At 48.4% G+C, this 20,317-nt stretch overlaps 1 protein-coding gene across 1 annotated transcript in view; it reads left to right on the top strand.

The window, feature by feature from the left end:
* The window catches only part of LOC125439482 (basic proline-rich protein-like), a gene marked incomplete at its 5' end in the record, with an annotated part of 36,783 nt that extends 20,873 nt beyond the window's left edge, over nucleotides 1-15,910 (top strand). Inside the window, 5 exons of the mRNA XM_048508582.1 lie at nucleotides 12,409-12,469; nucleotides 12,851-13,014; nucleotides 14,525-14,674; nucleotides 14,975-15,076; nucleotides 15,818-15,910. Of these exons, the coding sequence (XP_048364539.1) occupies nucleotides 12,409-12,469; nucleotides 12,851-13,014; nucleotides 14,525-14,674; nucleotides 14,975-15,076; nucleotides 15,818-15,910 (570 nt within the window). The remainder of the gene's footprint in view (nucleotides 1-12,408; nucleotides 12,470-12,850; nucleotides 13,015-14,524; nucleotides 14,675-14,974; nucleotides 15,077-15,817) is intronic.
* Between the last annotated feature and the right edge of the window lie 4,407 nt (nucleotides 15,911-20,317).

Raw genomic sequence — 20,317 nt, 5'->3', positions numbered from 1 at the left:
TGGTGAGGCTTATAAGAACATCAGATGAGCCCTGCTGGATGAGAGCCGTGGTCCATCTAATCCAGCAGCCTCGGATCTTCATTTTTTTTAAGTGGGACAATAAAATAAATTCTGTTCATTGGTTCATTCAGCTGAAGCATGAAGTCCGAAGGGGGGAAGAAAGTCTTCAGTAGGTGTGGCTTGAGCAACCAACCCCTTTCTCATTCTCACACAAACATGCCCAACATTTCTGGTTTGTTCCCATGGCTAGGAATAAAACATAGCGAATAGCTTTCTGAGTGTTCTGATGTTTAGAGGTTTTGGGCATAAGATCAAAATGGCAGCGTAGATCCAAACCCATGGCCACTGGGTATCCAGAGGTAAACTTAGGTTGGCTCCATCCCTGTCCACACCTCCAGAATGTCCCTGGTATGCCAGCAATATCAATGGCATTGCTTTCAGTGTGAGAATCTCTCTGCTCTCAAAATCAGAGCATGCCTATAACAATTAGCTTAAAAAATGAAACTGTTGCTATGGCACAGCCCTGTTTCCAAGAAGAACATAAAAACAAGCCAGCTGGATCAGAGTCCATCTAGTCCAGCTCTCTGCTACTCGCATTGGCCCACCAGGTGCCTTTGGGAGCTCACATGCAGGATGTGAAAGCAATGGCCTTCTGCGGCCATTTTTCATTTGCCAGTTTTTCATTTGCAAGAAGAAGAAGAGTTTGGATTTATAACCCCCCTTTCTCTCCTGCAGGAGACTCAAAGGGGCTTACAATCTCCTTGCCCTTCCCCCCTCACAACAAACACCCTGTGAGGTAGGTGGGGCTGAGAGAGCTCCGAGAAGCTGTGACTAGCCCAAGGTCACCCAGCTGGCATGTGTGGGAGTGCACAGGCTAATCTGAATTCCCCAGATAAGCCTCCACAGCTCAGGCGGCAGAGCTGGGAATCAAACCCGGTTCCTCCAGATTAGATACACGAGCTCTTAACCTCCTACGCCACTGCTGCTCCAAGGTTTTCATGTTTGGCTGGGTGATCATAGAATCATGAAAGAGACCCCAGGGACATCAAGTTCAACCCCCTGCAATGGAAGAACACATAATCAAAGCACTCCTGACTGATGGACATCCAGCCGCTCTTTAAAAACCTCCAAAAAGGGAGACTCCACCACACTCCGAGGTAGTACATTCCACTGTTGAACAGCCCTTACTGTCAGGAAGTTTTTCCTGATGTTTAGGTGGAATCTCTTTTCCTTCACCTTGAACCCATGACTCCTGGTCCTGGTCTCTGGAGCAGCAGAAAACAAGCTTGCTCCCTCACCAACATGACATCCCTTCAAATATCTAAACATGGCTATCATGTCACCTCTTAACCTTCTCTTCACCAAACTAAGCATACCCAGCTCCCTAAGTCTCTCCTCGTAGGGCATGGATTCCAGACCTTTGACCATTTTGGTTGCCCTCCTCTGGACCCGTTCCAGCTTGTCAATATCTTAATAGTGATGGGAGCTTTTGTTTCTGCTACTGAGATATAAGACTCAGGCCTTTCCTGGGCTTTCAGTCCTTGACAGGTGACAACTATGCCTCCCTCAATCTGATCAGCACCAAAAGGCCACTGCCATTTTCCCACCCGAGCCCTTATTGATACCATTAACTGGCCCTATTGACCTCTTTAAACAGAGAATAAGAATTTAGCTTTCTGAAAGCAACCCTTTCATCTTAGGTTGGCTCCATCCAACCAGAAGAGATAGAAACCAGAACAAACCAGAACAAACCAGAAGAGATAGAAAAAGTGCAGAGAAGGGCAACGAGGATGATTGAAGGATTGGAGCACCTTCCTTATGAGGAGAGGCTGCAGCGTTTGGGACTCTTTAGTTTGGAGAAGAGACGTCTGAGGGGGGATATATTGAAGTCTATAAAATTATGCATGGGGTAGAAAATGTTGACAGAGAGAAATTTTTCTCTTTCTCACAATACTAGAACCAGGGGGCATTCATTGAAAATGCTGGGGGGAAGAATTGGAACTAATAAAAGGAAACACTTCTTCACAAAACGTGTGATTGGTGTTTGGAATATGCTGCCACAGGAGGTGTTGATGGCCACTAACCTGGATGGCTTTAAAAAGGGCTTGGACAGATTTATGGAGGAGAAGTCGATCTATGGCTACCAATCTTGATCCTCTTTGATCAGAGGTTGCAAATGCCTTAGCAGACCAGGTGCTCGGGAGCAGCAGCAGCAGCAGAACGCCATTGCTTTCACCTCCTGCATGTGAGCTCCCAAAGGCACCTGGTGGGCCACTGTGAGTAGCAGAGTGCTGGACTAGATGGACTCTGGTCTGATCCAGCAGGCTAGTTCTTATGTTCTTATCTTTCAATGTGCCTTCTTGACCCATGGAAAAATTAGAATTTGTAGATCAACACTTTAAATTACCAACTGTCGATTCGAGGAACCAAGCCTCACAGCAATTTTTGCTAGTCCAGGGGATATTGAGGGAAAAGAAAGCTCCAGACCTGAAAAATGGTAACGGATCTAAACCCTGTAACAGGAAGTGCTTATTTAATATCCTCCCAAGCGTGTTTCCTGTTTCTCTGCCCCTGTTACTGATTCGGGTGCTCTACGGAAGCATCTTAAAAATAAAAATGACAGTGGTGATCAGTAATTTGTGACTGATCTGTGTAAGGTTATGTTTGTTCACAGGAAGAGGAAGATGTGTAAGGTTATGTTTATTCACAGGACTTCCTCAACAATCTGTTGAATCTTCCTCATGTTCTCTTCAGGTCCGGTTGATAAGATGTGCTTTGGGAGTCGATTCTGAAGCATGTGGGGACCGTAGATTTCTACCCACTCTTCCCCCCACCCCCAGTACTTTCCCCTTTGCAAAATGGCTCTAAGGAGCTGTTATTGGCCGTGCTGGGGGAAATGAACTGTAGGCTGTGCTTGTATTGTGGTTATATTTTTTCATCAGGGCAAATCGCTCCTTTTTGGGACCATTTCAGATCAGAAAAAAACAGGGTGTCACTTAGCTTAATTCAGAGGTGGGATCCAGCAGGTTCTCACCAGTTCCCGAGAGTGGGTTACTAATTATTTGTGTGTGCCGAGAGGGGGTTACTAATTGGGTCTGCTTTTCCGTTAGAAATTCCATTAGGTCCAAAAATCATAAAGTCCTGTTGTTTCCTATGTGGCTGGTTAGCGAAGGTAGAAAACGGGAGATAATTCTCCCTGTTGGGCTGTTTTAAAAACATTTTTTAGTAATATGGTAAAGTTCCTTGTTTAAGGAAAGTATTCTTCTTTTGATTTCTAGAAACAAAATTAAGTATTTGAAAGTATGAAGTATTTGACAGGCCGTCATTTAGAGGAGAAGTAGTTGTTTCTGTTGGCAGTAGACGATAGGACTTGCTATAATGAGTTTAAATTATGGACAGAAAGATACCAGCTGGAAATTAGGAACTTTTTTTTTTACAGTAACAAAGACATTGGCTAATGCCTCCACTCGAAACGCCCTCAGCTCTGTCGCGTGCCCAGCCCCATTGGCACTACACCAATGTTTGAATCCCACCACCATGGGAACCTGTTACTAAAATTTTTGGATCCCACCACTGGCTTAATTGCTTCTATTGAGTTGTCTTCTGTGCTGGCACATATTGTGGGACTGTGCAGGCTAACCAGCAAAAGAACTTTCCACCTTCTGAGTCCTCTGAAAACCTCTCCTCCCCACCCACGGGTGTGGCAGGGTTTCCCGCCAAAACTGCACTGTGAGGGAAGAGTGCCGTTTTCCCTTGGGTCTCCTGATTCTCTTGAACTAACAACCACATACATCTCACAACGGGGCAGGAGGCAGGAAATATGTGTAACCACCTGACCAACAGCAGTTATAGGCAAGTGCAACTCTGTTTTGTCATCAGTCTTCAGGGCATTTTCATATTTGGGATGTCGCAAGCTACCCAGACAGGAGGCGGGGGTAATCCTTGATACTTACAGTCTAGGTCATAGGTGTCAAATTCGCAGCCCTCCAGATGTTATCGACTACAGTTCCCATCATCCCTTGCCAGCATCATGCTGGCAGAGGATGATGGGAACTGTAGTCCATAACATCTGGAGGGCCGCGAATTTGACACTTGTGGTCTAGGTGAATAATGAATGCCTAACTTCTTTTCCTCGCGCAGAGTCTTTTTGATTATTGACATCAGCAGAATAGTGCCAGGTGAAGGTGTTAGATGACGATCGGATCACTGCTCAACAAATAACGTTGATGGTCACCCTTTGGAGAAAGGCAGCCAAAGAAGCACAGGCTCCCATGCAATACGTTTTGACAGGGAACGGTCATCGGGTACCAGCATGGAGATAACAAAATTCAACAGCTTGAACAATCCATTGAGACGAAATCTGGGAGGATGCAACGCTGCCCTTGCTGGAGCCTGAGTGGCACACAAACTTGGGTCCTTGCGAAAACTCTTTGTGCAATTTAAGCAGAACAATAACACTGCTGATGTCTACAGTCAGTGGTGGGATCCAAAAATTTTAGTAACAGGCTCCCATGGTGGTGGGATTCAAACAGTGGCGTAGCGCCAATGGGGATGGGCGGGGCACGACGGGGGCGTGGCTGGGCATTCTGGGGGCGGGCCATTAATAATTTCTCTGTTACTGTAAAAAACTCTTACTGTAAAAAAAAGTTCCTAATTTCCAGCTGGTATCTTTCTGTCCATAATTTAAACTCATTTTAGCAAGTCCTATCGTCTACTGCCAACAGAAACAACTATTTCTCCTCTAATTGATTGCCTGTCAAATACTTAATACTTTCAAATACTTCATTTTGTTTCTAGGAAATCAAAAAAGAAGGATACTCTTTCTCCTTTAAACAAGGAACTTTACTCATATTTCTAAAACGCGGTTTCTTTAAAACAGCCTAACAGGGAGAATTCTCCCTTATCCCGGCTTTTCTACCTTCGCTTAATCCGTAGCCACACATAGGAAACAACAGGACTTTATGATTTTTGGACCTAATGGAATTTCTAACGGAAAAGCAGACCCAATTAGTAGCCCCCTCTCGACACACACAAATAATTAGTAACCCACTCTTGGGAACTGGTGAGAACCTGCTGGATCCCACCTCTGTCTACAGTGCTTTGTCACCTAGTGAGGAGAAGTTGGAGGGAAAGATAGGTAAGGATATAACCTGCAAAAGATGGCATTTGGAGGTGACCTTAGGGAGCAATTGGAGACTGGATCCAAGAGTTACACTCAGAGCTAGAGTCCAAGGCCCCTTCCGCACATGCAGAATAATGCGTTTTCAAACCACTTTCACAACTGTTTGCAAGTGGATTTTGCAATTCCACACAGCTTCAAAGAGCACTGAAAGCAGTTTGACAGTGCATTATTCTGCCTGTGCGGAAGGAGCCCAAGAGTAATTCTTTATCAAATATTTATTTCTGTGAAAACCCTACTGGGTTGTCATAAGTCAGCTGTGTCTTGACAGCAAGAAAATAAAAAAAAACCTGCCTCCACACTATCTCTGAGTGGTCTGCGCAAGATGGATGCCCGGACAAAGCATTTGCCTGCAGATCGTCTTCTCGTGATCAGCTATCTTCCAAAAACAGCAGTGCTGATCACAGGGGGGGCGGGGCATATTTGCAGGTGTTTCCTTCATGGGTCTGCCCCATATGGTCCATTTGGCGATTGTGTGGAGGCAGTGGATATATTTGCAGATTTCAGGTTTTTCTGCAACTCTGGAGAATTTCCAGTTCATGGCCCCAGTCTCTGGATTTAAATATCCACAGATTTGAACATGTTGAAAGCAGCATGGCTGTCCATTTGTGCTACAGCTCAGGAACAGGTTCGCCACCTGTGTAACAAATAGATCCGAGATTCTCAATTTTCAGTTTTATTTGGTTGTGAGGTCAGAAGAATGGTAATTAGTTTGCTAAACTGAGTTTTTCGGGCCTGTGATCTCACGAGGAACAAGTCCACTCCCTATGTAACCGTTCAGGGAGCGAAAATAGAGAATTCCTTGTGAGTTGCGAGTGCAGGTGTATTTATTCTCTTAGGTGGTGGTTACTTATTAAAACCCGGAGATAAAGAGAACAGCCCAACATTGCAAGATAGGATTAAATTGCCCGAGAACTGTTGATAAACATCTGAGTTACCAATTAACAAGTTTGCAAGATTCTGTAACTGTAAAATGATTAACGCGAAATGGAGACCAAAATATCGGGCTGTGCCAGAAGGGTTCAAAAGTTTACCACATGGAGTTATGTTTCTGAAATATTTGAGTAGGCGTAATGGTTTCAGTTCAGCACCAGTGCCCCCCGCTGGCAGGAACACAAGATTGAGCTGATATATGCTAGCTAGCATGTGAGCTTATAATGGAGTTGTTTACAATGGAGATATGGTAGGGAGTGGAATGAATGTAGATACCTCCCCAGTTGGCTCACTGTGCCCATAGGACAGTGATGGTGAACCTATGGCACGGGTGCCAGAGATGGCACTCAGAGCCCTTTCTGTGGGCACAGGGGGCGGAAAATCACCCCACAGACCCACATCTAGGCTAGCCTGGGTGCGATCCTTTACCTGGGAGTAAGCTCGGTTGCTGGCAATGGGGCTTGCTTCTGAGTAAACCCTCCTAGGGTTGTGATTCACCCATTCGAAGCATTGCACAGTTGCTTCACCAAGCTTACTCCCGAGTAACGTGCGCCTCTGAGCCAACCGTTTTTCCTAAACGAAAACCTCAATATTCAGGTTAAATTGCCGGGTTGGCACTTTGCGATAAATAAGTGGGTTTTGGGTTGCAGTTTGGGCGCTCGGTCTCGAAAAGGTTCGCCATCACTGCCATAGGAAATTCTTTCGAGAGCCAGCAGGGTGTAACGGTTAAGGTGTCAAACTAGGACCTGAAAAACCACGTTCAAATCCCCACTTGTACCATGCAAGCTTGCTGTGACCTTGGGCCAGTCTGACACTCTCAGTCCTGACACTGGCTAAAATTTGGATGGGAGACCTCCAAGGGATGCCAGGGGTGTGGTGTGGAGACCGGCAATGGCAAACCACTGATGTGGAATCGAAGCCCCACAGAAATGACTGGCAGGATTTTCCACTTTCGAGGAAGAATCCAGTGCCATAGTTTACTATGGAACTGGGTGACTTGAAAAGGACTGGGAGGCATCTAAAGCAACATTGGCAGAAAACGTGAATCTTACAAACTGCACAGTATAGAACCTCCATATTTTATGGTCAATTCAAGATAGTATAGCTATGAGCAGTGGTAGGATTCAAAAATTTTAGTAACAGGTTCCGATGGTGGTGGGATTCAAACAGTGGCAAAGCGCCAATGGGGCTGGGCGGGGCACGACGGGGGCATGGCCAGGCATTCCAGGGGTGGGGCATTCCTGGGCGGAGATGTGGCAAGGACGCAGGGCGTGTGCGCCCCAGGTGCAGTTCCCCTTCGCCCCGCTCTCGATTCAAATAATGACTGTTTAAAGTTTTAAAAAAGCAATATACCATATGGTAGTGTATTATTTCTTTTTTATATAATTACATTGATTGATTTTAAATAATAACGTAAGGAGAGAAACCAAAAACTGTTTACAATTGTTAACATGTTACAGACATATCTAATTGTGTATCTCTCTCAACCCCCCCAACTAAAACATCCTATATTGCCTCCCTCCTTCCCATATTTCCCTCCCTCCCTACTTTCTACTTCCCCTTCAGATTCCTATAACTACTTTATCTATTCCAGTTGAAAGAAAACTAACAGAGGGAGAGATCCAACATCCTTAATCTAAAAGAGTAGTTTAAACTCCTCTCTTTCCAATATACATTTCAAGGGGAAAAAAGAAAATGAAAAATCTTTACCTATAATACTTTCCCAACCTTTATACCAATGAACAAAAAAAAAATAGAATTACTATATATTGTATTATTTCATACAGTTCATACACACGTGGCGGGTGCCTTGGGGGACAGGGGGGCGCAGGGGGCCCTGGGGGGCGATTTTGCATCCCCCACTTGACGAGATTTGTTGTACCCAGGGACAGAGATTATTTGTCCCTAGTGGAGTTAATCCTTAATAACCGGTTCTCCGAACTGAGAGAATTTTAGTAACCGGTTCTACCGAATAGGTGCGAATAGGCTGCATCCCACCTCTGGCTATGAGGCATCTGCATGGGATGAGCTCAACACTTTGCTTATCAGCTAGTGAGTGATGTATATCTTCTTTTAATACCTGTTGTATTCAAGACCCTTCGGATGTTTTCCCCAAGACTCAAGAAATAAGGGGGGGGGGGCAGAAAATATATGCGTGGCTACTATGGCATTATGGGTACTGCATTGGAATGCCCCATTTACAGGGTCATTGTAAGGATTTCTGAGCTAGTGTCTTTACAACGAGGCAGAACGTTTCCCCTGCCTGACTTTGGCCTGAGATTTGTGACTCATCCGCATTGTCGTTTGTGACATCAAAGAGAAGAACAGGAAGGAAAAGAGGGAAAATGAGGTTTGCTTGTCCTGGTATCCATCCTGTTGTTCCAGGTGGGTCGGAAAGATTGACTTAAGTGGCCCGGCCTGCTTGTGAGCTAAATATGCAGTCCATGAGAAGCCTGGCATATCCATGGCAGCTGCACAAACAAACATAAGCAATAAATATTCATCTTTCCAACATTTTAGCAAGGAAATTAAACAGAAAAAACTAGAGCAAGACAGAAAATTAGCACAAATAAAAGAGAAACTTTTACCTAGCACAGTAGATCAATGATTTAAAGGGAAAACGAGGTTAACAATTAACTCCTGAACTGCTATTTACCATCTCAGATTTGGGCTTTTCAAAATTCCACCTCATTTTCACCTCCAGTTTTTGCTTTGTTTTTGCTGCAGATGAAATGGTTCCCTTCCACCAGTTTGCCGAAACATCTCCTCTATCTGCACAGGACCCTGTGCAGATGTTTTGAGTCACACCCTGCAGTCCAGTTTGGGATTCAGTATCTGAAAATAAGTCTATTTCCTGCTTTGAGCGTGAGCCATGGGCTCATGTCTGGCAAGCCCCTCCCGCCATCAGTTCAAATTTGTCCCTGATATTTTCATTTTCTTCAACCAACCGAGGCCTTGTAGAACAGTTTCAAATTTTCTCAGCAAACCTCAGTTTGTAAGTGACTTAGAAGCAAAAGAGACTTGAAACAAATCGATTCAAATGTTCTTGATGTACATAATACATTCTGAGTTATGTATTTTAACTATTCATCACTTATTTATTGTGCACATTGTTTCAGTTGTGGTTTTGTTGTACACCGCCCAGAGCCCTTCGGGGATGGGCGGTTTATCAAATTCAATAAATAATAATAAAAATAAAAATAACCCTCTTGAGATACATTTGCTGATTTTGGATTTTCACTGGCAGAGTATTGATCCCTGTTCGGGACAATATGGGATAGGGGTAAGAAAATAGCTGGAATGGCATCTCCTATCTTCTACTTCCAACCTTGTGACAGAGCAGGTAAGTTACATTTCCCCCTGATTTCTGGCCTTAAACAGCTATTTTATCATGCCTTTCCATGCTCAAGGCTAAGTCAATAGCTAAGTCAACATTGTACAAGTCAATTACATTAAGCCAACCCACGAACCATGATAGGGATGTCAACTCTGGGTTGGGAAATGTCTTGAGATGTGGGAACAGAGGTGCAGAGCCAGGGTTTGGGGCGGGAAGGAACCTCAGCAGGATATATGGCCATAGAGTCCTTGCTCCAAATCTTCCATTTTCTCCAGAGGAACTGATAGTCAGGAAAGCAGCTGTGATTCCCGGAGATCTTCCTGCCCCATCTGGAGTTTGGCAACCCTGCTCTGTGTTGTTGGAGGCGGGGTTCTCCAGTCACCACACAAGCAAGTGGGCCCCCTCTGTGGCACCCTCCATTGGTTCTGGAATAACCAATTAACTGTGGGGATAGCTGATGGAGGTTGTCTCTGGTGTTTCTTCCTGTGTCCTATGTCCTTGTGTCCTTGTCAAGCTGGCTGACAAATAGATTCAGGCGGTGAAAATGGAGAAAGCTAAACGACAGAAAATCGTTGAAGAAAGAGCGTGTCAGCCTCTTTGGGGAGGGGCTGTAGCCCAGCGGTAGAGCCTCTGCTTTCGTCGTAGACAGACACTCAACAAACAAGGTTGGAAGCAGCTCACAGTCAATCCAACAGTTCACACCAGGATATTACAGCACCAAATACAGTGTAGCAAAACCAAGCCAGAAGAACAAACCAAGGTCAAAATAGGGATTAAGCTACAGAAACAAAATCAATGGCTTCAGAATCAAAACACATAAGAACATAAGAACAAGCCAGCTGGATCAGACCAGAGTCCATCTAGTCCAGCACTCTGCTACTCGCAGTGGCCCACCAGGTGCCTTTGGGAGCTCACGTGCAGGAGGTGAAAGCAATGGCCTGCTGCTGCTGCTGCCGAGCACCTGGTCTGCTAAGGCATTTGCAATCTCAAATCAAGATTGGTAGCCATAAATCGACTTCTCCACCATAAATCTGTCCAAGCCCCTTTTAAAGCTATCCAGGTTAGTGGCCATCACCACCCCCTGTGGCAGCATATTCCAAACACCAATCACACGTTTTGTGAAGAAGTGTTTCCTTTTATTAGTCCTAATTCTTCCCCCCAGCATTTTCAATGAATGCCCCCTGGTTCTAGTATTGTGAGAAAGAGAGAAAAATTTCTCTCTGTCAACATTTTCTACCCCATGCATAATTTTATAGACTTCAATCATATCCCCCCTCAGACGTCTCTGTAGTAGTGCACTGCCGACCCAGCAGTGCCGTAGTAGAACGTTGGGACGCCAACGGACCTACGACCTTGCTGGTCGCACCGCGACTTCTAATTCCCTCATCCCCCCCATGAGTCACGGGTCATGAACTGCCTGGCCTCAATCACCGGGCTTAGGGACAATGGTCTTGCCCCCAGGTGAGGATTAGGCTCAGACGCTTACGCCCTCTCCGCGACGTGAAGCCATTGTGATGAGATCATGCATCATATGATGATCTCCCGATCTCCCGCTTCCGAACTCCCCCGTCCTCTCCTACACGCTCATAGAGTAACAATAAAAGGTGCCAGGAATCCAGCAGACGGAGATTCGGGCTAGGAACACGGACCTCCGGGTCTCCCGCTGCTGGCGATCTCCACCAGATGTTATCTCCGCTCTCGCCTCGCTCTTGCGCTGACCACGGGTCGACTACAAGCTGGTGCCGAAACCCGAATCCTCGAACCTCCACCCTGCTCACCGTCGCTTGGGAAGGGCCGCGATATCAAGTCCGCTGGATCGGCGCATCCAGGGACTACCGTTTCGGTATCAGCTTCGTCCTCTGGATCGGGCGATCCAGAGACACGCTGGTCCTAGGACACTCTCTCGTCCGACGGAACACCGGTGAGTATGGGAGCTTGCAAAAGCAGGGCATATGACAAGCACGTTGATCTAACTGAAAGCGCTAGCGAAATGCGCAGGGTCCCCGTGAAGAGAAGGGAGCTGGCGCAAATTGGTTGAGGAGATTGAAGCTCAGTGTCCATGGTACCCAGAGGGGGGACATTGAATCTTAAGGACTGGGAAAACATCGGGCGACTCTTCAAGACAGAGCCTCGCGCGCCGATGTCGCTGCTACTGACGGAGACAATGTTTTGTCGCCATCAGCCTGCAGACCTATGGCTCCCTTGCTGTAGGCCGCCCTCCTTTCGATCTTTCACCTTCAATTTCAACCCCGGAATTTTCTCTATCCACTAGATTGGACGCTTCGGTCCCTCCTTCTGCCCTCGCCTTCTTCACCTATTTCAAACTCTCCTGCTGGCTCAGCCGCCTCCCCTTGTCTCACTTTGCCTTCATTTTCCGAAGCCACTGCATCTCCGCCACGCCACGTAATGGCGCTGGTTTCAAAACTCTCGCAGAACGTATTAGCCACGATCTGCAGAGGAAAGAAACCCTGACGGAAGACGCATGCCGATATCCTTGCATTGTGCCCCGGCCCACTTCACAGATACCGTGGGGGAGGATGGCATAGTTCGGCGGGTTGTCGAGAACCGCCCCTTGAGCTATAAAATCCTCACCGAAGCTCGCGAAAGTGCGGGACGGGAGTCACCAGCCCCTATGTGAGAAGCATGCTCGAGGCAGTCGCGAGGAGTCACTTAATGGTTCCGACGACTGGAAGACCACCTTCCGTGATGCTCCTGAGCCCTGTACAATTTGTGATCTGGGAGAGCTTAATTCGGCCAGCAATGTTTTAGCAGGGCGATCGGCCTCGGGCTTCTACACCGCCGCACAGCTTTACGGGCTTCGATGCCTTCAGTAACCCTGCAACAATCAGATTATCCTGCCTGAGGCCACCTTTACGGTCGCCTCTGAGTGCGCTTTACAAGGCGCTTGTCAGGGTCCCCAATTCTGGCTGCCCACACAGAGCTTCTCCGCCATCCGCAGAAACCCCAAGAACCCTATGCCGAAGCCTGTGAGCAGGCTCCGGGAGGCTCTCAAGAGGCAGGTTGATAACGAGGGAGGCTCAGGGCTAACTCCTCAAGCTGTCTTGCCAAGGAGAACGCTTCTCCGCTGAGTGCCGCAGCAATCACAGGCTCTAGGTAAGAACCCTGAACTGGCCGACATGCTTAAGGCTTGCCAGGATATCGGGTCCTTCGCCCACCACGCTGACCTCCTGGCCGCAGCCCTCTCCATTGCTAGGGAAACAGCCCCGAGGCAGATGTTTCAACTGCCACTCAGTCCGACACTTCCTCAGAGATTGCAGGGCTGCCCAGTAGGGGGACCTTACAACTCCACACCGAGGGGGGTCTCCCCAAGGAAAGGGACTCCCAGGGAGGCCCGGCCCCCGAGCCTCTCCACCCTAAACAAGAACTATCCCTTATTGCAGGGGCCACTGACTCCTCGGCCGCCTCGAGCCCGCGTACGCCCCAATGTGGGCGGGCATCCTGCAGGAACGGCCTCACGAGGGCAGCCGCGCATTGCGGGCTCCTACGCCCCAAGAGCATCCCGCCGCCCACTCCACACAGCTCGGAGGCCCAGGTGAACCCCAGGGTGCGGGGAGCCCCGGCACGGCCATCAGCAAAGTGACCGGGCGGCCTGATCAGTGGCCGGCTGGGGCACATTTGGGCACCTGGGAGGAGGGAGGGGAGCAGGCCACACCGGAAGCCCCCCCCAGAAATCGGGCGACAGCTCAGCGCCCTCCCCATTGCCATGGGAGAGCTCGAGACGAGTAAGCCCGCTCCCACTGCCCTCCCCCCCCCTCACATGGGACCACCGAAGACCCCAGTATGGGTAGAACAGTGGCCATTGCCCAGAGAGAAATTGACTGCCATGCATCAACTCGTGGAGGAACAGCTGGCCGCGGGCCACATTGAGACCTCAACATCGCCATGGAACACACCTGTCTTTGTAATAAAAAAGAAGAGTGGCCGATGGCGATTGCTACAGGATCTCAGAGCAGTAAATGCCTGCATCCAACCCATGGGCCCTCTTCAGTGCGGTTTACCCAACCCCAACCTTATCCCCTCGGACTACCAGGTCCTGGTTGTTGACCTGAAGGATTGTTTCTTTTGTATTCCCCTCTCTCCCGAAGACCGAGTACATTTCGCTTTCACGGTGCCGTGCTTAATCATCAGCAGCCCACGGCCAGATACCAATGGAAAGTATTGCCCCAGGGAATGCTCAACAGCCCCACCTTGTGTCAGTTCTTCGTCCATCACGCCCTAGCTCCCCGCTTTCAAGCGCCAAAGCGCCTTGAGCTATAGTCATCCATTACATGGATGATATCCTAGTAGCCGCGACCACTCATCCCCCCGCAGTGGGTAGCGCTACTGGCCGGCACGTTAAAACAGGCAGGCCTATACATCGCTCCCGAAAAGGTGCAGAAGAACGAGCCATTCCTGTATCTGGGGCATAGACTCCTCCACCCCTACTCCGCCCCTGTCATACCAGAGATGCAAATCCCAGACACACCCACACCTCCAGCTGCAGCAGCTGCTCGAACCCTCAACTGGGTCCGGCCCCTTCTTTGCCCTCACCACCTCCTTGCTCAGCTCCCCTGTTCCTCGCTACTCCCCGCCGCAAAACCCAGGGGACAGGATCCAACTCACCCAAAGGCACAAGGACGCCTTTCGGGCAGTGAGGGAGGTCCTAGCCCGCCGGTGGGTGGATCGGGTCCCCCTCAAGGATCAACCTCTCTCCCTCTTCCTCTTGAACACCCCCCCTCTCCCAACCGGAGTCCTAGGGTACACACGGCCACCACAAACCTTCTTGGTCGAATGGCTCTACCTACCGCATGTGCCCGCAAAAAATCTCTCCACCCCGGGCCAGCTTTACGCAGATCTCATCAACCAAGGGCGTCAGCGCACTATGGTAATGGTGGGGTGGGACCCTGAAAGGATCGTCATGCCTCTAAACAGAACAGAGTTCCAGCATCTCTTGAACGCTTCCTCACCCCTCCAGCTGGCCCTAGAAGATTTCGTGGGGGAGATCCTCTTCCACCTTCCCCCGACTCCTCGCCTCACTCTCCTCCACTCTACCCCATGTCCCGTTCGGCCTTTAGCGGCCTCTGTCCCACTCCAAGGCGCCCCCACTCATCTTCGCCGACCGTAAGCGCCGGCCCATTGCATTTCAACAAAATGGTCAATGGCAGACCGCTTACACGCCGCCTCCAAGCCTCCGCCCAACGGAGCGAACCCCCGCCGCCATTCTGGCCTTCCAAACTTTCCCCAACCCTTCAACCTTTTTGTCGATTCCCAATACGTGGCGCGACGCATCGCCACTCCACCCGGAGCCTACGTGGCTCCCTCAATCGACTCAAACCTCATGAGTCTCTTCCTGACATTACGGAACCTACTAGCATCCAGAACCTCTCAATACTTCAGTAGGCCATATGCGCAGCCACACGCCAAGCCCCAGGCCCCCTCAGCTTAGGGGAACCAGCACGCAGACAACGCTTACCCACATCTCCACCCTCTTCTCCACCTTCCAGTCACACGATTTCTTCCACCAGGGGCAAAAGCACTCGCCTCATCCTGTAGCATCCCTCTCAACCAGGCACAATCCATCGTTAAATCCTGTGCTCAATGCTCACGCCTTGCCCTCGTTAGACCCCGTAAACCCGTAGGGGGGCCCTAGCAAATGACTTGTGGCAGATGGACGTGAACCCTGGTCCCTGCCCTAGCCCCTGGAAGCACCTACATGTAACTATAGATACCTACTCGGGTACGATGCCTGGGCCACACCACTCCGAGGCTAAACAACCAGTCACGCTATCCAGCACCTCTTTGCATGCATAACCGTCATGGGTCGCTCTCCTCCGCCTAAAAACGGACAACGCGTTTCAAGATATTCTTCCGCAGCCATGCTCCAGTTCTGCACTAACTGGGGAATCGTGCTAACACACGGAATTCCCTACAACAGCACAGGGCAGGCAATCGTTGAGAGAGCAAATCGCAACTTCAAAGAAATTTTAGCCAGACAAACTAAAGAGAGGGGAGGTAGCCCCCCCCATTTAGGCCACATACAACAAACAGTCTCAAAAGTACTTTTCACCATCAATCATTTAAATCTGCTCGCCCTACCATCAGGGCAACAGATCACCCCCGTAGAAAGACACTTCAGGCAGTCAGATCCCCTCCCCCACGCCAAGGTTTACTACCGCCAGCTCCCAGATCGAACCTGGCGGGGACCGCCCCTCATAACCTGGGAAGGGGGTATGCTTCAGTCCTTCTCCCTACAGGTCCTTCTATGGATTCCAGCCCGACATGTCCGACCGCTCGAGGAACGATGCCAAACGAAGCCAGGCCACACCACGAGGATGGAACAGGTCCCCCCGGAGTACCCCGTCCCATAGCCTCAGCAGACTTACAATCAGCATCGGAACGACCCGAAGATCCAGAGGATCCGCCCAACCCGAAGACTCCCGCAGCAGCCGGCCCGCCTCTAGACGCCCAAGAATCCCAAAGTTGCAGCCTCTGCGGCTATCACTGCGGATTTTACAGCCATCAGCAGCTACTCATACAACTAGCCCCCACCGGTGACAATCGGTCACCCCCCGCAGGATCTTCATCTACAACCGACATCCTCCTTTCCTCCCCACCGCCCCCGGCTGGAATTTGAACTTACAGCCGGGAACATCCCTGATAGGTTAACCCTTGGAACTCTCCGCTGTTTTCAGCCACTCGAACATTGTCGGAACACGCCTTCTTTCACAACCTTGCTCGCAAGAATCACCGAACTTACAACGCTAAAAACTATCAGTAGCTCTCTCTGCAATCCTTAGGGATCCATGGACTCTAACGCCATCACTCAATAGTTTTGGTAGTCAAACAGCAAAAGCCAAGCATTGGACAATTATGCAACCACGGGTTGCCTTCTTTCCGTACATCACCCAGCCTATGTATCATTTAGCCATGTTTATTGTTTAAATTTATTGCATGCCCCGATTTTTGAAGTTATGTTATTTGCTATTGCTGCATTTCCGCCCGTCTGTCTGCCGGGACTCTCTGCTACCGCCTCACCGCCGCCGCCGCTCCGCTCTGCCTCTCGATCCCTCCTGTCAGAACAACGCGGTCGCCCTTTCCAAAGCGGAGTCTGTCTCCCTCGCAACTTCCCTTGTGGGAGCCCCCGGACTTATTTCCTGTACTATTGGCCAGCCGGCCTGTGCCCTTGCGAAGTCCACCAACTCCACCTTCATTGCCCTGGATGCCCAGGCCTCCGAGCAACAAGAACTTCGTTAAGCGACGTTAGATAATCGTACCGCCATTGACTGCATTACCAAAGCGGTGAGAATGTACATAATATGTGTTGCTTTGATCTTTCTGATAATTCCCAATTGATTACGTGAACTACAAGAAGATGATTCCTCTAACCTGAAATGCTATTGTACAGCTCTGCATTGATTTAATTGTGTGCCTCGTTATCGGATCTTGCTTCGTTCAATGTGTGTCTAATATTGCCTGCAACGTGTGTAAGAAGCCCCTCGAATTTCCCTTACCCCGCAACCAAGTTCTACTGTTACACAAGCAGCTTGGTCAACTTGACCAAACGGCGGAGGAGACAAGCGTCCCTTTAAATCGCCCCTTATCATTTCGGCCCCCTCTTTTCTAAAATGTAAAAAAGGAGGAGATGTAGTAGTGCACTGCCGACCCAGCAGTGCCGTAGTAGAACGTTGGGACGCCAACGGACCTACGACCTTGCTGGTCGCACCGCACCCCCACTCCTCATCCCCCCATGAGTCACGGGTCATGAACTGCCTGGCTCAATCACCGGGCGCAGGGACAATGGTCTTGCCCCCAGGTGAGGATTAGGCTCAGACGCTTACGCTCCTCTCCGCACGTAGCCAGATGAGATCATGCATCACATGATGATCTCCCGATCTCCCGCTCTCCCGGAACTCCCCCCGGTCCTCTCTCCTACACGCCCCCGATAGAGTAACAATAAAAGGTGCCAGGAACCGGCAGACGGGAGATTCGCTAGGAACACGGACCTCCGGTCTCCCGCTGCTGGCGATCTCCACCAGATGTTATCTCCGCGTCTCGTCTCGTTCTTGCGCTGACCACGTGGGTCGACTACACGTCTCCTCTCCAAACTAAAGAGTCCCAAACGCTGCAGCCTCTCCTCATAAGGAAGGTGCTCCTGTCCCTCAATCATCCTTGTTGCCCTACACACTACAGCTTCCACACCACAGCTTAGTTTGCAGCCTCTTATGTACTAAATACCTCACTGTCAAAAACCTAACCCGGCCTTTGAGGTGATAGCAATACTGAGCAGTGGGCTCTGAACCAGACATTCCAGACGCCAATATATATATATTTTATTTTATTAACGAAATGTAGTCAAACATAGGTTTAAAAACAGTGAGACAGACACCTATCAAGTTGCAATACAATTACACGTAGAAAATAACAAAAGGCTAGAGTCTACACACCATAAATAAATACTTGCATGCAAAAGGTACTACCGTGTTTCCCCGAATATAAGACAGTGTCTTATATTAATTTTTGCTCCCAAAGATGCGCTATGTCTTATTTTCAGGGGATGTCTTATTTTTCTGCGTTCTGTTCGTCAGGCATGCTTCCAAACAAAAACTTTGCTATGTCTTACTTTTGGGGGATGCCTTATATTTTGCACCTCAACAAAACCTCTACTATGTCTTATTTTTGGGGGATGTCTTATATTCGGGGAAACAGGGTAGATGTCTTCAGCACATGTGCAAAGTTTCAATAGAATTTCAGGCAGAGTGGAGGGCAAAAAAGCATAGAACAAAGAAGAAAGTGATTGCTAACACTAATTAAAGTAATTGACGGCTCAGGCTGGCCAGGACAGGTGATTATTGACTGACCAATCAGAGCACATTAGAATCAGAATATTCTAAGAAGAAGAAGTGTTTGGATTTACATCCCACTTTTCTCTCCTGTAAGGAGACTCAAGGTGGCTTACAAACTCCTTTCCCTTCATCTCCCCACAGCAGACACCTTGGGAGGTAGGTGGGGCTGAGAGAATTCAGAAGAACTGTGACTAGCCCAAGGTCACCCAGCAAGATTGTAGGAGTGCAGAAAAACATCTGGTTTACCGGATAAGCCTCTGCCACTCAGGTGGAGGAGTGGGGAATCAAGCCCAGTTCTCCAGATTAGAACCCACCTGCTCTTAACCACTACACCACACTGGCTGTTCTAGACGGTGAGCAGATTAACTCCTCCTCTATGAAACGAAACCAAAGTAACTGGTAACGAAACCAAAGTAACTGGTCTCAGCCGGTTGAAATCAATGAAGATGACTCCAACTTTCTAAGGAGGAGGAGGCAGAACACTCACTGCTCAGTTAACCACACCTGCAGTTCTAAATTTTCTTAGTTCATGAGAATGGCAAAAAGGATTTTGCTAGGCCTTTAGCAAATAAAAGGGATGCTTTCTTGACAACTAACCACCCATTCAGCTGGATTAACTCAATCTGGTTCCTGAGAACACTTCACGGTGAATGACGGAGTGGGTGGGAATGAAACGGTGAAATGTTTTACAAACGTTTTAGGCGATTTGTGCGGAAATGGCCTCTGTCAACCTTACTTACTTACTTTTGCTGGTGTAACCTCTTTCTGTGGGTTCTGTGGGGCAGTACTTGGAAGGAGTTGCAAAGAACCAAATTTAAACAAAACAGTTTACTTCTCTTAACAAATAACACTTTAAAAACATTTAACATTTACACTTTGCAGTCCTGTTAAGTTTGCATTTTCAAGTCCTTATATTTACAGTCTACTGATATGGCCAAGTCCAATTCTTCTTTGCTGGCGGTTGGTTTTTGAAGACTTCAGAGGCTTGGTGAACGGGCTTCAAGATGATGAAGGTTCCCAGAAAACTCTCACCATTTACATACACAAAAACCCTGAAACAATAAATTCTAACATTTACAATATCGCAAAAAAATAAATAAAAATAAACTCCCTTCCCACTAGTTCCCAACAACATTGCAACATACAAGGTGTTAAGGGCTTAATAAAATCAATCAAGGTCCCAGCCTGGTATAGCCTTGCTTCTTCCAAACCTCATGAGTTCTGCAGCATTCTGCTTCTTTTCAGACTCCACCCCTTTCTAGGTCATCCCATTCTCACACAGGGGTTACACTGGCTGCAGGGTTGAAGGATTGAAAGGGTGGTGAAAGGGAGACTTTGACGTACCAAACATGGCAAAAATAGTTTCAGTCATTTTCTGTTCACCGACGCTGTTCAGAAGTGAATGCTGCAGTAACCCTCTCGGCATCGTTAAGCGCATTAATGTGTCCTGCCTTCCTGTGAATTTCAGTCTCTTCTTTTTGAACAGCTGGAAGCTGGGAATTCTTTAGTGGAGGATTTAAGAAAATCGTTCTCCCTCCTGTTCCCGGATGCACGAATAAATAAATGCCGACCTCACAGTCAGAATTACACAGAATACGTAACAGTCCTTCTACTAGCCCTTCCAGTAGTTCAGAGTAACACAGGTCAAATGTGGCAGGGCATACAGATTAGGCTTCCACTATACTTACCCAAAATTCCTTGCATATGCTAAATGAGAGCTCAGGGGAAAGGCCTCTAACCGAGTCATAGCTCTTGACATGCCAGCTTTCTTTCTGCAGGGAATTCTTTTGTATGGAGGTACATTTCAAGCTAAAGATTTTTGGCAGCCCTGGATATGATATCCTCTAGTGGCCTCCCTTCAAACTACATTTCCACTCTAAGTGATCATGCAAACTGGTGCCCATGTTCACTGTAGGATAAAGAAGAGGAATATTTGTCTTCGTGTATCTTTAGAGCTTAAAGGGGAGCAGCAAAATCACAGGTGGCATAGCGTTGCCAGCAGGCCTGGAGAAAAATGCTGAGGCC

The sequence above is a fragment of the Sphaerodactylus townsendi genome, linkage group LG09 (genome assembly GCF_021028975.2).
Source record: "Sphaerodactylus townsendi isolate TG3544 linkage group LG09, MPM_Stown_v2.3, whole genome shotgun sequence".
NCBI lineage: Eukaryota > Metazoa > Chordata > Lepidosauria > Squamata > Sphaerodactylidae > Sphaerodactylus > Sphaerodactylus townsendi.
The sequence above is the reverse complement of the archived record's forward strand: the minus strand, read 5'-3'. Positions and strand labels throughout refer to the sequence as shown.